The 15,266-nt window shown below is 39.4% G+C and overlaps 1 protein-coding gene across 1 annotated transcript; it reads left to right on the top strand.

The window, feature by feature from the left end:
- Positions 1–8,941: 8,941 nt before the first annotated feature.
- pgam1b (phosphoglycerate mutase 1b) lies at positions 8,942–13,960 on the top strand. Its single transcript, XM_061720679.1, has 4 exons — positions 8,942–9,311; positions 11,532–11,806; positions 11,932–12,112; positions 13,321–13,960. Exons 1-4 carry the CDS (start codon positions 9,173–9,175, stop codon positions 13,488–13,490), a joined length of 765 nt encoding a protein of 254 aa, XP_061576663.1. The 5' UTR covers positions 8,942–9,172; the 3' UTR covers positions 13,491–13,960.
- Positions 13,961–15,266: the final 1,306 nt, after the last annotated feature.

The following is a 15,266-nucleotide window of genomic DNA, read 5'->3' as shown; positions in this document are numbered from 1 at the left end:
TTAAGTTTTTTTTTATAGCACAAATCAACAACGGGGTGGATTCACAGTGCTTTACAAAGAGATTAAAACATATACAAACATACACATACCGGTATAATAATAATAATAATAATAATAATAATAATAATAATAATAATAATAATAATAATAATAATAATAAATTAAATTAAATAAAAAATTATAGGATTTACAAGACAGAATTTACAGGATTTAAAATATGATAAAGTTTTGAAACTCAAATTTTAGGTTTTTTTTATAGCACAAATCAACAACGGGGTGGATTCACAGTGCTCTACAAAGAGATTAAAACATACAAACATACACATATAATAATAATAATAATAATAATAATAATAATAATAATAATAATAATAATAATAATAATAATAATAATAATAAATGAAATAAAATACAAAATAATAGGATTTACAAGACAGAATTTACAGGATTTAAAATATGATAAAGTTTTGAAACTCAAATTTAAAACTCAAATACCAGTATACAAAAGAGTTAAAAAGCAATAATAAAGACAAACAGACATCACCTCAAAATATTTAACAAATGAGATGCAAGAAAAAAAGGTTGCATTGCATTATGGTAGATTACAAAGGGTATTATGGAGCTGAGGGGTTTTGATTTGCCGGAAGAGGTCCGCACGATGACCATGTCCGTACAATTCACATTTGTATTACATTAGGTGGAACAAATTATGTGATTGAAAAAGAAAAAAGACAGCCTTAACTGATAGTATGGTTTATATTTTAATGCATGAACCCATTTAATTAATTTAATGTATATTTTATCACTTTAATCATCAGTTTGTACATTTCAGGCTTAAAACTGATTCCAAAAAAAAAGAAAGAAAAATTGGGTCAGTGAAGCTTTTACCTAATTTTTACCCGTTCATCCATCCATCTTTGTCTACTTAGTCAGATCACGGGGGCAGTAGCCTAAGCAGGGAAGCCCAGACTCCCCTTTCCCCTGCCATTTCATAGCTCATCTGGGGGGATCCCAAGGTGTTCCCAGGCCAGGCGAGCAACATAGGCCCTCCAATGTCCTGGGTTTTCCTCAGGGTCTCTCTCCCTCCTATCTCTGAGGATGAGCCAGGACACCCTGCGGAGGAAGCTTAATTCTGCACCTTGTGTCCCCAATCTCATACTGTCGGTCACTACCCACAGCTCATGACCCTAGGTCATTAGTCTTTAACCCTGGTCCTCAGGACCCCCTGTCCTGCATGTTTTAGATGTTTCCCTGCTTCAGCACACCATGATACAAGTGACTGTGTCAATAACAGAGCTCTCCAGACCTTGATGAAAAGCTGATGATGACCATTAATTAGAGTCAGGTGTGATGATGCAAGGCAACATCTAAAACATGCAAGACAGGGGGTCCTGAGGACTAGGGTTGAAGACCACTGACCTAGCTGAAGGTAAGAATTTAGACCACCTGGTAAATCAAGAGCTTTGTCTTTTGGCTCAGCTCCTTTTTCACCACGACAGATCATGGCAGAATCTGTATCACTTCAGATGCTGCACCAATTCGCCTAATGATCTCTCTCTCCATTATTCCTTCACTTGTGAACAAGGCCCCAAAACACCTGAGCTCCTCCACTTGGTACATGATCTGATCCCCGACCGAAAAGGGTAGAATTGGCACTCCACCCTTTTCCAACTGAGGGCCATGGTCTCGGATTTAGGGGTGCTAATTCTCATCCCAGCCACTTCACATTTGGCTGCAAACGGTTCCAGCGAGAGTTGAAGGTCTTGCCTGATGAAGCCAACAGAACCACGTCATCTGCTAAAAGCAGAGACCCAATTCTGAGAACACCAAACCACCACCCCCCCCCCCCCCCCCCCACTCCTTGGCTTCGCCTAGAAATTCTGCCCATGAAGTCATTCTCAATGGCCTCTCCAAACTCCTTCCATGCCCAAGTCTTTGATTTGGAAACTGACAACAAAGTTGTGTTTCACTTGGACTGCCGATACCTATCTGCTGCCTCCGGAGTCCCACGGGCCAAAAAGCCCCTATAGGACTCCTTCTTCAGCTTGAAGGCATCAATAACCACTGGTGTCCACTGGTGCATTCTCTGCCAGACTCGGCCAGACGTTCCCAGCAGACCCTCACAATATGTTTGGGCCTACCAGGTCTGGCATTTTCCCCCACCACCGGAGCCAACTTACCACCAGGTGGTGATCAGTTGACAGCTCCACTCCTCTCTTCACCCGAGTGTCCATGACATGTGGCTGCAAGTCTAATGATATAACTATAAAGTCAATCATCGATCTGTGACCTAGGGTGTCCTGGTGCCAAGTGCAAATGTGGACATCCTTATGCTTGAACGTCGTGTTTGTAAGGGACAATCCTTGACGAGTACTAAAGTCCAAAAGCAAAACGCAGCTCAGGTTCAGATCAGAGGGGCCATTCCTCCCAATCACTCCCTTCTACGTCTCACTGTTATTGCCCAGGTGAGCACTGAAGTCCTCCAGGAGAGTCCCCAGCAGAGGCACTTTCCAGCACCCCACCCAAAGACATCAAAAAGGGTGGGTATTCTGAACTGCTGTTAGGTGCATAATCACAAACAACAGTTAGATCCTTTCCCCCCACCCAAGGTGGAGGGAGGCTACCCTCTCATTGACCAGTTTGAACTGCAATGAAAATGCAACTGACCCGGGGGGCAATAAGTATGTCCAACCCTGCTTCTTACCTTGGATAACTCCAGAGTGGAACAGATTCTAACCCCTTTCAAGGAGATCGGTTCTAGAGCCCAAGCTATGTGTTGAGGTGACTCAGATTATACGTAGCAGGAACTTTTCAACCTCACACATCAGATCAGGCTCCTTCCCCACCAGAGAGGTGACATTCCATGTCCCTAGAGCCGGTTTCTGCAGCCGAGGATTGGACGACCAAGGTCCCAGCCTTCGGCCACTACCCAGGTCAAGGTAAAATGTATTTATTTATTTAAAAACTTCAAGCTTGATCAACAATTAAATAACAAAAAAACGGAAATCATCATTTAATAACAAGAAAATATAATAAAAAGTATTTATGAAACAATAAAATCAAAATAGTAGTACAGTCTTAAATTATATTGGGGTGGAAGTGGCTCAGGTGGTAGAGTGAGTCGTCCAAGGATTGGCGGTTCAAATCCCGCTCCCCCCAGTCATCTGTTATGGTGTGTGAATGTGTAAGAATCTTCTGGTGATGGTGATTGGCACGGACTGGCTGCCACATTTCTGTCAGTCTGCCCCAGGGCAGCTGTGGCTACATATGTAGTTTACCATCAGCAAGTATGAATGGAGTGAATATGCAACCATTGTAAAGCAACCTTGGGTTCCATGAAAGATGCTATATGAATGAAAGTTATTATTATATCTGTCTGTGTGTCATCTTCTACTCTGAAAAGAAAACCTAACCCTAAACCAAAGACAAGAAATATGTTTTTAACATTGACTTGAACATACAGTATCTAAAGTCTGAGCACTGTGCCTGAACCCTACGGCCTTTCCCACAGGCAGTGAGCCCATGGGAAGCCTAATTTTTATATTCCTTTCAATTACAATTAAACCCCATTCTGGCATCATACCAACCAAGTGTACAAGTGGTTATTTGGTCCTATTCTTCTCGTAAAAATCCCTTAAAATGTGCAAAAGTACAGAATTGTTATTGTCACATTTTTCTTTTCAAAAATCTCTACAAATGCTCTGTTGCTGACAAGTGAGGACTAAAGGCACCCCAGTCCAGTATCCCTACGTACTTCTTCCTCAGCCATGTCTTGTAATGTGTAATGTGCAGAGTGTAGTTTAACTTTTAACACCCCCTCCCCCAAAGAAAAAGAAAAGAACCAACTTTTATATTGAAAATTACATGGACGTCTACGCTATCTTGAAGACACCATATGTTGCTCCAAAATCTCAGTGTTCTTTTCTGATATCGCAAAAGTATGATACAGATACAATCCCATAGATCTCCCAATCTGGCTCTTATATTTGTTGGTGATAGCCCCCATTCATTTATTTATATATATAAAGATAAAAAACAACCACAGAAAGACGTATGACATGGCACAATGACACAAAGCAAAGATAAGGAGACAAAAAAAAAGAAGTAATTGACATTGAGACGAAACCAAACAGAAGTGTGAGACAAAATGAATGTACAAACTTAAAATTATACTTAAACAAAAGCAGATTATTCCACTTCAATCCATATCTGAGAAAGTGAGCAACCCCTCCCCTTCTCTTCTTCTTCTTCTCTCAGCCCTCCCCTTCTCACCGTCACCTGACTTTTTTAATGTGTGTGGCAGGGTGGAGGATTGGGCGTGGTCTGCGGGGGAGCAGCACACAGGTGTACCTGGTTCTGCTGATTGGGCCCACCTGTGCCCAATCAACCTCCCCACCCTGCCTGGCTTCATAACCAGTGGCTGCATACCAGAAAGGGAGCTGCTGAGTGGAGGTAGCTTGCTGAGAGGCTATACTCAATGTGTCATTTTTTTTTAGAATACTGATTTTGCCTTCGACTGTATGTCTTTGTGCTTTTTTGCATACAATAAAAATCCTTATTTTTTGGCATTCCACGCTCTGCGGGGTCTCTCCTTTACACCTCATCACCCAGGTCCAGTTTGCCTGATCCCCTTGTACGTGGTGCCTCACACCATATATTTATCTTTGATATTTTTTTTATTGTGGAAGTTTTACATGGTAAGTAATACATGGTTTTTAATGAGAAAAGTTTGTGGCTATCAAAATACTGTTCATAGCAACATCTTGTGGCTTGTCCCAAGAATGAGATGGCCAAGTATCCCAGGATGAATTTTGCACCAACTAGAGAAATTAACAGAAGAGGTGAAATTAATAAATATAAAGTTATAACTTTATTTTTGGTCGTCAAAAACACAAGTACGTTGCTGTTCAAAGAACAGAAAGAGAAATATGTTATCCTGTCCTTACTACTGAAACAAGATCCAAAATGAGCGCTGTCAGACTTGAAATGAGAAAAGGTAGAGGGACTCATGGATGCTCGGATGGATTAGACCCATGGCATTTACAGAAGCCTTACACTGTAAGGCTTACAACATCATGGAATAAATGACTGCAGGTCTTGGCAAATATTTACTGGGAAAGTCCTGAAATGATTCCTTCAGCCAATCCACACTGGATGAGCTTTGGAGCTCAGTGAATATTTACAAAGGGATCTCCCAGTCCAAATGTCATTTCGGTGGCAACATCAGAAATGACTGCTGCATTTAGCCCATGTTCAGTTAACGCAAGCTGCCTGCTCTTGGGTATCCTTTGACCTTAGGCCCTTCCACTCCAACCCAAGGTGTCATGGTGGGGTGAACAATAAACAAAACAGCAAAAAGTATTCTTCTTAAAATATGAATAACTATGCTCTGTCAGGTTTTTATTAATAACTTAGAAATTGGCTCAGAAGGCCATACAATATTAATAGCAAAAGTGATAACAGCTTGCCACTGCCTATGCATGCAAATCAAAAGACCACGCCCTGAATTATACACAGATTTGTTGCTTTATATAATTTTACCTGATCCCTAATCAAGGAAATATCGTACTGCTGCATTTTCAGCACCAACAGTCCAATTCCAAAGATATAACAAAAAATGCAATTCAACTATTGACCACTGGAGGGTGGCTTTAAAATTAAACTTAAAATTCCAATTCAAGCATTTTCAATACTGTATTTATACCTGAAATTAAATGAATTGTTGCAGTAGTCATTTAAGTCTCTTCAGGGATTCATTGTGTAGGGTTATAGGTGTAGGCAACTGGAGAAGATTAAACTGAAGAAGATTCATGGTCAACCCTGAGCATGGTCTTCACAATACAGTGATTCAGCAATGGAGTCTGTGTGAAACTATGCTTAATATGAGAAAAGTGAGATATATAATGAAAATGTTTTAGCTACAACTTTTATAAAAAATGTTTACATTTGGCGCCCCCTACAGACCCTTGAGTCTTTTAGGAGGCAGCTAAAAACATTGTTAATGAGTATATCTTGTCCTTAATTTCAGACGCTTCATGTCTGTTTCTAAATTGCCTTGCTGAGACTTTACAGAAGTGTATTACTTCATTTGAGAATTATTTTTGGAATTGTATTAATAACTGCCCACCCCCCCCCCCCCCCCCCCCCCCCCACTTGTTTTTTTATTATTTGACCTATTTTCTTACCAATTTATTTAATTTTATTTGTTATTTACTAATTGTGTCCTGCCGCTTTTAATGTTGATTGATGGTGTTGAATTGTGCTTTACAAATAAACTTGCTTTGTCTTGCCTTGTGGCACGTTGAGATTTGCCTGATATTTAACATGGAAAATGCTCCTTTGTGTCACTTTTTTTTTAATACTTTAATTTTTATTGTAGTTTAGTGTTATACAATACACGTAATGTAAAACGCAACAAAAATTCAAAGAACAAAGCAGTCATGGTTACAGGCATCCATAATCAGAGCAGTGTATATACTGTAGGTTCAGTATCTTGAATTTTTACATCAGTGACTCCTTAGGTATCTTCCATCGTGTCATAACTTATCAATTTTTCCCATTTTCCACAAAATCCCCCTTCAGTCTAAGTTGGTCATTCTTTCCATAATACAGATCTCTCTTATGATTTCTTGCCACTGGTTTATATTAGGGGATTCAGTCTTGCACCAGTTTCTTGTTATTGCCTTCTTGGTGTGATCAATAATGTTTTAGCTAGATATCTATCTCTGTCTAAGACACAATCATTTATAATTCCTAGTTACGTGACTTTACATTCCTTAGGTATTGCGTATCCCAAGATATTTTTAACTCTGGTGTGTACATTTTCCCAAAATAGGTCAAGTTTATCCTCTGTGTCACTTTTAAAGGACTTTCAGAAATGTGCCTAGTCACCCCTCACGAGTGTGCTGCTGGTGCACCGCAGCGGTGCGGAGGCCGGTGTCGTGCCAAAAAGTGATTGCCTGCCAGAATCTGATTTCTCCCCTGAAAATGGGTCTTGGTCTTCTGCCAATTTCTGCTGCTTTGCCATAAAATGCTACCTAATGGTTTTCTACCTTTGCAGAGCTACAAATTTACTGTGTTTTACTCCCTAGCCCACTTCCTTTTCCCCCAAGTGGCCCTTGTCGCTTGCCAGGCCGTCATTGTAAATAAAAATGTGTTTTTAATGGCTAAATAAAGGAGAATGACTAGAATAGAATACTTTTATTAATTAGAATTAGAATTAGAATGTCTTTATTGTCATTTGTACAGGTATAACGAAATTGGATGCTATCTTCTTTAAGGTGCATGGTTTAAAAAAATAGATATATTAAAACAACAACTATACAAATAAATAATCTCTAAAAGGACACAAACAGGAAGACAACATACAGGTATTGCACGATTCTATGGCAGGTATTGCACGGTTCGGTCAGTATTGCACATGGAAAAAGTCAGTTGATTATTTAGCAGTATTGAGTGTAGTTATGGCTCTGGCATAGAAACTGTTGTTGAGTCTGTTTGTGCGTGATTTCAGTGTCCTGAAACGTCTGCCTGATGGCAGCAGTTCAAAGAGTGAGGGTCCGGGTGAGATGGGTCCTTGATGATTTCCCTGGCTTTCCTGAGACACCAGCTCCTCCAGGGAGGGGAGAGTGCAGCCCATTATTTTTTGGTCCGTTGTGACGACCCTTTCATATGAGTACAGTGGGTACAGTGAGATTAAAAGCAGCATCACCTCTCCAGTGCAAGACAGTGCAAACAGATAAGAAATATAAGAAATATAAATAATATAAAAATATAAAAAGGTTCAGGTGCATTTTGAATAATGAAATCAAGACCTGAGATCCTATCTACAGACTGAATGAATATCAAATAAAGCGATAGAATTGTTTTTTTTTCTCTTTATCGTATAATGTTCACAAAGTGTAATGCAATTCATGTCATGGGTAGTGTATTTTGAAGGATCAAATACTCAACATCCCATATTATCAATTTTACATCGTGCAAGAAATGATGGGCGTGGCAATCAAACTTTGAAAATCGACTGTGCGCGTGTGCAGAAACACAAAGTAGCATTTCTCGGCAGGTAGCAAGGGTTTGGCAGAACACAGGTGTTGTGCCAAAAAGTGATTGCCTGCCAGAATCTGATTTCTTCTGATTTGTGGCCGCGGGAGCGCGCACAGCAGCCCGTTGAGCGATTGCGCTAAAACGTCAGATTTTCAGATTATGAAGCCCAAGAATGAGATCAAGTCATATTTAGGCAGAAACAACTTTTCATTAACTGTATTTGGCCTTCAATACATTTTTGGCAGGTGAAAATGCCTATTTTGTGTTGTAATGGTCCTTTAAAAGAGTTAAAAGCAATCCTGTGAGCTCTAGTGTTTATATTATGAAGCTCAAGAATGAGATCAAATCATATTTAGGTAGAAAACAACCTTTCATTAACAGTATTTGGCCTTCAATCAATTTTTGGCAGGTGAAAATGCCTATTTTGTGTTGTAATGGTCTTTTAAAAGAGTTAAAAGCAATCCTGTGAGCTGTAGTGTTTATATTATGAAGCTCAAGAATGAGATTAAATCATATTTAGGTAGAAACAACCTTTCATTAACAGTATTTGGCCTTCAATCAATTTTTGGCAGGTGAAAATGCCTATTTTGTGTTGTAATGGTCTTTTAAAAGAGTTAAAAGCAATCCTGTGAGCTGTAGTGTTTATATTATGAAGCTCAAGAATGAGATTAAATCATATTTAGGTAGAAACAACCTTTCATTAAATGGCCTTCAATCATTTTTTGGCAGGTAAAAAGACCCATTTTCGGGGGAGAAATCAGATTCTGGCAGGCAATCACTTTTTGGCACGACACCGTCGTGGACGTGCCGCTGCGCGCATCCTCCTGCCTCCCTGCTGGCCTGGCCCGCAGCTCGCTCTCTGATTGGTGGAACCCCTCCAGGAAGAGAGGGAGGAGAGAGAGGAAGTGGACTACTTCCAGCTTGCACAATACTGTCAGACGAGACAACTCCTTTATCACGCTCCTGCCACAAACTCCCCCATCACTTCATACAAGCAAACATTCCGTGCCTGTCTCCCCGTAGCCTTCTGTGGGTTCGCAGAGGCGCCGGTAATCCTCTCTTTGCATCTCTTTGCAGCGCTCAGCACCAGGGTGACCGCAGACACAGAGCAGGGGGGAAGGTTGCGAGGATGGCCGCCTACAAGCTGGTGCTGATCCGCCACGGAGAGAGCTGCTGGAACCAGGAGAACCGCTTCTGCGGCTGGTTCGACGCAGACCTGAGCGAGACCGGCGAGCATGAGGCCAAGAGGGGAGGACAGGCTCTCAAGGGTACGTGAGATGACAATGTCCTAATCTGGCTGTCCGTAGGTCGTCGGATTAAGCAGCGTTAAATCGACGCAGAGCCTACGACGTAGGGTACGGCGTAGGTTACGCGTAGGCTCTGCGTAGGTGTAACGCGGAACCATAAATCAGCGTTAAAGATGGTGCTTATGCAACTCAGGCGGATGGTGATACAGGTAACGGAGGGCCCACTGCGACACGAGGAGAACCACACTGGCACGTCACACCGCTTCAGATTCAAATACAATTGTAAAGTTTACAAATTGTAAACTTGATACCCGTCCCTTGAAATACGGAGTGTTACGTAATTGGGAATTAAAAGTTGCGTTCCGTATTGAACCCATACGGACATAAATTATGCTCTTATTTATTGATTGTTGTACAGGTGAAGGTCGAAAAATTTTAATATATTGCAAAACTTCATTCGTAGTAAATTCAACTAAAGGTGAATCAAATATGTTATTTCTCACTACATTCAAAGTGATATATTTCAAGCCTTTATTTGTTATAATTTTGGTGATTATGGCTCAGTTTATGAAAACCCCAAATAAAAAAATCTCTATATTATGAAAACAATAAACAATTCAATCATCAAAATTATAACAAATAAAGGTTTAACACATCTTGCTTTGCATGTAATGGGACTATGTAATATATTTTCACCTTTTAAGTTGAATTATTGAAATAAATTAACTTTTACACCATATTCTTCTTCTACTTGTAGGCTATATGCTACATCTTGGCTGATGAGGACAATGAATGAATGAATGACTTTATTTCGAACATGCTAAAAATATATATATATATATATATATATATATATATATATATATATATTTAAACCAAAGAACAATAGTTAAATAATAATCATGATAAATACAGTATAATACAAATCATAACAATCATAAACAAAAACATGCCTCACTGGCATGTTTTTTTTTTGTTTTTTTTTTTCTTTCTTTGCATGCTCGAAATGGAGCAGGGAGAAGTTAAAAAACATATTTAGCCCTGCCCCGGTTACACAATACATATCATAGGAGGCTATTTCAGTTGTTAGTATGGTTGGCTGTCCGTACAGTCATGCAAGTTCAATGCTATTAAAGCACTTTAATCTTTAAATCAAAGCATTTAGTTTTTTCATATAAAATAAACACATTTCTATGCAGTTTAGAAGTTTTGGGGATGTCCCTTTTTTTGGCGCATGTGCTGCTGAAATCGGGGCGTCCCTTATTTCTATGAAAAGTGGCAACCCTAGTAAAGACACTGAAAGTGGCTGTAGTTATTTTAGCCCTGAATCTGTCCCCAATTTTCTACCTTTTATAGTTGACCAAAAAACTGAACCAATACACGTTTTTGTAGTTTCCTATTGATTGGTTATAAGTAATTGTACCATATGCGACAGACATACATAAAGTAATTTGATGATGATGAGTTGTACATTCACCGGTTCAGCATCTGCAGGTCAGCATTTACAGCTCCCAGGCGCATGTTCAATGGATAAGCACGATCTCATCTGTCTGTACATTGGTTTAATAAATTGATCCGAAACGTCAAGTGTAATTTATTCCATGGAAAGGGAAATAATATGTTCAGGAATGCGTGTTAATGTTGGGAAAGATAATGCTGCACACATAAGCACCTTGTCCTTGTGGAGCACAGCTCGTGGGTGGAGCTTTGCATCCTTCTTTTAATCTCATGTTGTGACTTTTAACAAAAGGAAGAAGTAGAAAAACCTTTCTTTGACCCACAGTGGGGAAATTGCATACATTGCAAAAAGAGGCTAATATAAATATGAAGCAAAATCTGTATATATCAGATTGTATTAATTCAACATTAAGAAAGAAGGCAAGACTGTTAAGCAGCTATGCTTTGGTTTATAGTAGCTTACCATTATTCTCCTAGACATCGTGCTGAATTTAGTTCGACACACGCAGAAAAAACTGAAATTCTCAATTGAACACAGCCAGCCAGCAGCTTAGTCACTGCTGACTAAGCAAAAAGTAATTTCTGAATTTTAGTTGAGGGGGAATGCTCAATGCAGATATTCATCACACGGCTAGAAAAGACTCATCGTACGTCAAACAAGTTCAAGTCCATTCTTCTCTGTGTGTGCATATAAGGGAAACCTCTCATCATTAAAATCACGTGCTGCTGAAAATGTGTCTTTTAAAAAGTATTTTCCTTTGCCGTCTCTCTGATTCACCACAGATGCTGGCTATGAGTTTGATATTTGCTACACCTCTGTCCTAAAGAGGGCCATCCGCACGCTGTGGTTTGTTCTGGAAAGCATTGACCAGATGTGGCTTCCCGTCAACCGTACCTGGCGGCTCAATGAGCGCCACTACGGTGGCCTGACGGGTCTCAACAAGGCTGAAACGGCAGCCAAGCATGGCGAGGCTCAGGTCAAGATCTGGAGACGTTCCTTTGATACTCCTCCCCCATCCATGGATGAAGGGCATGACTTCTATGAGAACATAAGCAAGGTGACCGTTTAGGAAAAACCGAGGCACATTGACTGCTTCTGTACTAAAATCACTGACATCCTAATTAGATCAGAGTTGACCCACATGGCTGAAAAAGATCCATAACATCACTCTTTTTGTGGTAGGACCGGCGTTATGCTGACCTGACAGAGGACCAGCTTCCCACCTGTGAAAGTCTGAAGGACACCATTGCCAGGGCACTTCCCTTCTGGAATGAAGAGATCGTTCCACAGATCAAGGAAGGAAAGAGGGTGCTGATTGCTGCCCACGGCAACAGCCTGCGGGGCATTGTCAAGCATCTCGAAGGTAAACGGCACTAGACTAGACTTGTGACACACTTCAAAACCGATTAAAACGCTAGAAGCTGAATTACTTTTTGTAAATTTCTTTGTTTTTTTGTGTTTTTTTTTTTCACAATTTGTGCTATCATATATAAAACCAAAAGAGCCCCCCCCCCATATGCATATATATATATATATATATATATATATACCTCTGCTGGATATCTTGCAAAACCACAATCAAAAATGATTGTCCTTATTTAATGACTATTTGCGGAGCCAATGTAGGACTGATTAAAGCAATTTCAATTCAATGTTATCTCTAGAGCTCATAGCTGATATAAATGCTGCACTTGAGTGTGCTTTCAGTTACCTGTGACTGACCTGTAAGGCTGCAGAGGACAGGCTTCATGTAAGAGCTGAAGTGTAAAGACACTGCAGTCAGCTGCCACATGTTACTAATGGGAAAGGGCTCTAAACAGCGTCTGATATCTCTGATACAAAACATTGATTTTCGTGACGACTTTTTCAATTCTTTCTTGAGAATACAGTCAAATCAAATCAGCAAAGGAGTGAAAAGAAAGTAATTGATAATCATTACTTTTTCTTTAAAAATACAGTAACTCTTGCATTAAACAGCCGTTTTGCAGTTTTGTCGTTGTGCGTCCCCGCCGTGTGCGGAAAATGAGCCACCACAAAGGAAATCTGATTCCTGATGTTTCCTTTTGAAGAGTTAACCATAAATGATCACACTTGGAAGATCTCAAAATAAAAACATGTCTCTCGAGTCATGTGTGTCAGAGAGCTTTTAGCCCGTTGGTGTGGAGTTACGTCCGTATGGAGGATGTTCCCAGCTGTTCCTTCCAGTGGTGAGAAACTGCCCAACCTGTCTTTGTAAGCACGTTGGGGCACTGCAAAGATTTAATTTCATTTGACAAGATGGTGTTTTTTCAGTGCCACCAAAAGTCAGTCAAAACCTCAATCAGGATCATATCAGCTCATCTCCATGTAGCACTGTTTCAAGTCTGGTATATATGTTGCTCTTATACAAACTTAATTGCATCTTACATTTCTTTGAATAAAACAGGATTTCTTTATCAAAATCTGGAATACTGATTCAAGCATTGAACCTTTTCTAATAAACCTTGCCTGCTTTTTTTTCTTTTTGGTGATAATTAAACAACAGCAGGCCAATGGATTATAAGGTCTCCATGTCTATGGCTCTTTTCCTAGGTATGTCGGAGGAGGCCATCATGGAGCTGAACCTTCCCACAGGCATTCCCATCGTGTACGAGCTGGACAAGAACCTGAAGCCGCTAGGACCCATGCAGTTCCTGGGAGATGAGGAGACGGTCAAGAAGGCCATGGAAGCTGTGGCTGCTCAGGGCAAAGCCAAGAAATAGACTTATCCTTCCCCTAAAGGCTAGAGTACAGATCAGTCACACGTGTGGTTCTTTCATCAGCTTAAAAAAGAGAAATTAAATGTCATCATTTTTGTGTCATCACAAATTTGCGCACACAAACACAATGTGCACTTTATATGAATAATATCCAGCTGTCACAAACACACACTGAAATTTGATTTGATTGGTCTTTACTCTGCTCTACACTGAAACATGCATTTCATTATTAGATTATGGAATATTGTTTAAGCACTGAACCAAATGTAAATCAGGGACCAGAAAACAAGCAAACGTAGACTATCACTGCAGAGCTGTCCTAAGAATTAAATTCTATTTACGATTCATGTAGGTGAAGCTTTGTAGTACATTTAACCTACAAAAACACTGGCTGTTGAAAATGGGCCGTGTTGTTTTGTCATGCACTCCTGATTTCTGCTATGGTATAAGAAAAAAAGAATAAATGTTGTCAACCATCATGTGAGTGTTTCATTGGTCTCTGGTGTTGTCTTCAGCATGCATATGTAATTATTTATGATTGTGTTTAATCTGTCATGAAAAATATGACATTAGAGTAATCTTAAAGAAAGGATCATGAACAAACAAGGTCACAGACAGCTGAGTTAGAAGATGAATTGTTGTATGGTCCATTTATGGCTTTGCACTTGTTCCTGCTGTATGTTCTTAATGGGGTTGAAACATTTAATAAGAGGTGGATGTCCTACACTAATTCCAAATGAGTTAAATCACAAAATGCAAAATACTTTATTTGGAAAAAAAAGTACATTGAAATATTTAAAATTGATTCTTCATATTTTTATTACAGTATCACTTTCTGAAAACTTCAATACTATTGATTATGTGATTTATAATTTACATTTCAGAGCTAATTGAAGCAGCAGACTTCTTTAAAGGCCACCTTTTTGTCACACCTATTGCAGCTAACATTGCATGGAAACTGATTCCAGCAGTAGCTGTAACCTGGGTGGGTGAACCACTGACTTTCAGAGTTGATTCAAACAGGACAATGTAAAATAGCAATCAGTGTATTACAGCAGCATGGCTTTGTAAATGTAGTGTTAAACTGGCCTGCTGCAGTCCCTGTCAGTCTGTTGGGGATAGGGAGTGGTACTTATCTGGGGACAGATAATTTGTGCTGATTACAAATAATATAATATATTACAAATAATAGCACTGACCAAAACACCTGCAGAAATACTGCAGGAATGACATAGCAGCAGTTAAATGCAGCCTTCTGTAAGCTTTAAATATCCACTGGGCTTACATCAAATACATCAAAACACAACAATTAAAAAACAGTTTTCTGAATTTATCAATATGACTCTGTCCTTCACAGGATAAGTAAAATGGATCACTGCAAAAACTCAAGTTAAGAATATTTGTCCTATTTCTAGTTAAAATGTTTCATTTTAGTAAAAAAATCTTATTACACTTAAAACAAGATTAAATTTTCACCTGTTTGAAGTAGATTTTCACTTGAAATAAGTAGAAAAATCTGCCAGTGGAACAAGATTTTTTTGCTTGTAATGAGAAGATAAATCTTGTCCCACTGGCAGATTTTTCTACTTATTTCAAGTGAAAATTTACTTGAAACAGGTGAAAATTGTCAAATAAGTTATTTTTCTGGTGATGACTCTAAATGTTGAAATAGCAGTAAAACCACATTCATTAATGAAATGACATAAGGGATGGAAAGGGGGGATGGCAGTTTTACAGGGGGGGTGATTTTGACTGTTTTTATTTCAGTGGGGATGCCAT

This window comes from Cololabis saira, chromosome 1 (genome assembly GCF_033807715.1).
Source record: "Cololabis saira isolate AMF1-May2022 chromosome 1, fColSai1.1, whole genome shotgun sequence".
Lineage (NCBI taxonomy): Eukaryota > Metazoa > Chordata > Actinopteri > Beloniformes > Belonidae > Cololabis > Cololabis saira.
The sequence above is the reverse complement of the archived record's forward strand: the minus strand, read 5'-3'. Positions and strand labels throughout refer to the sequence as shown.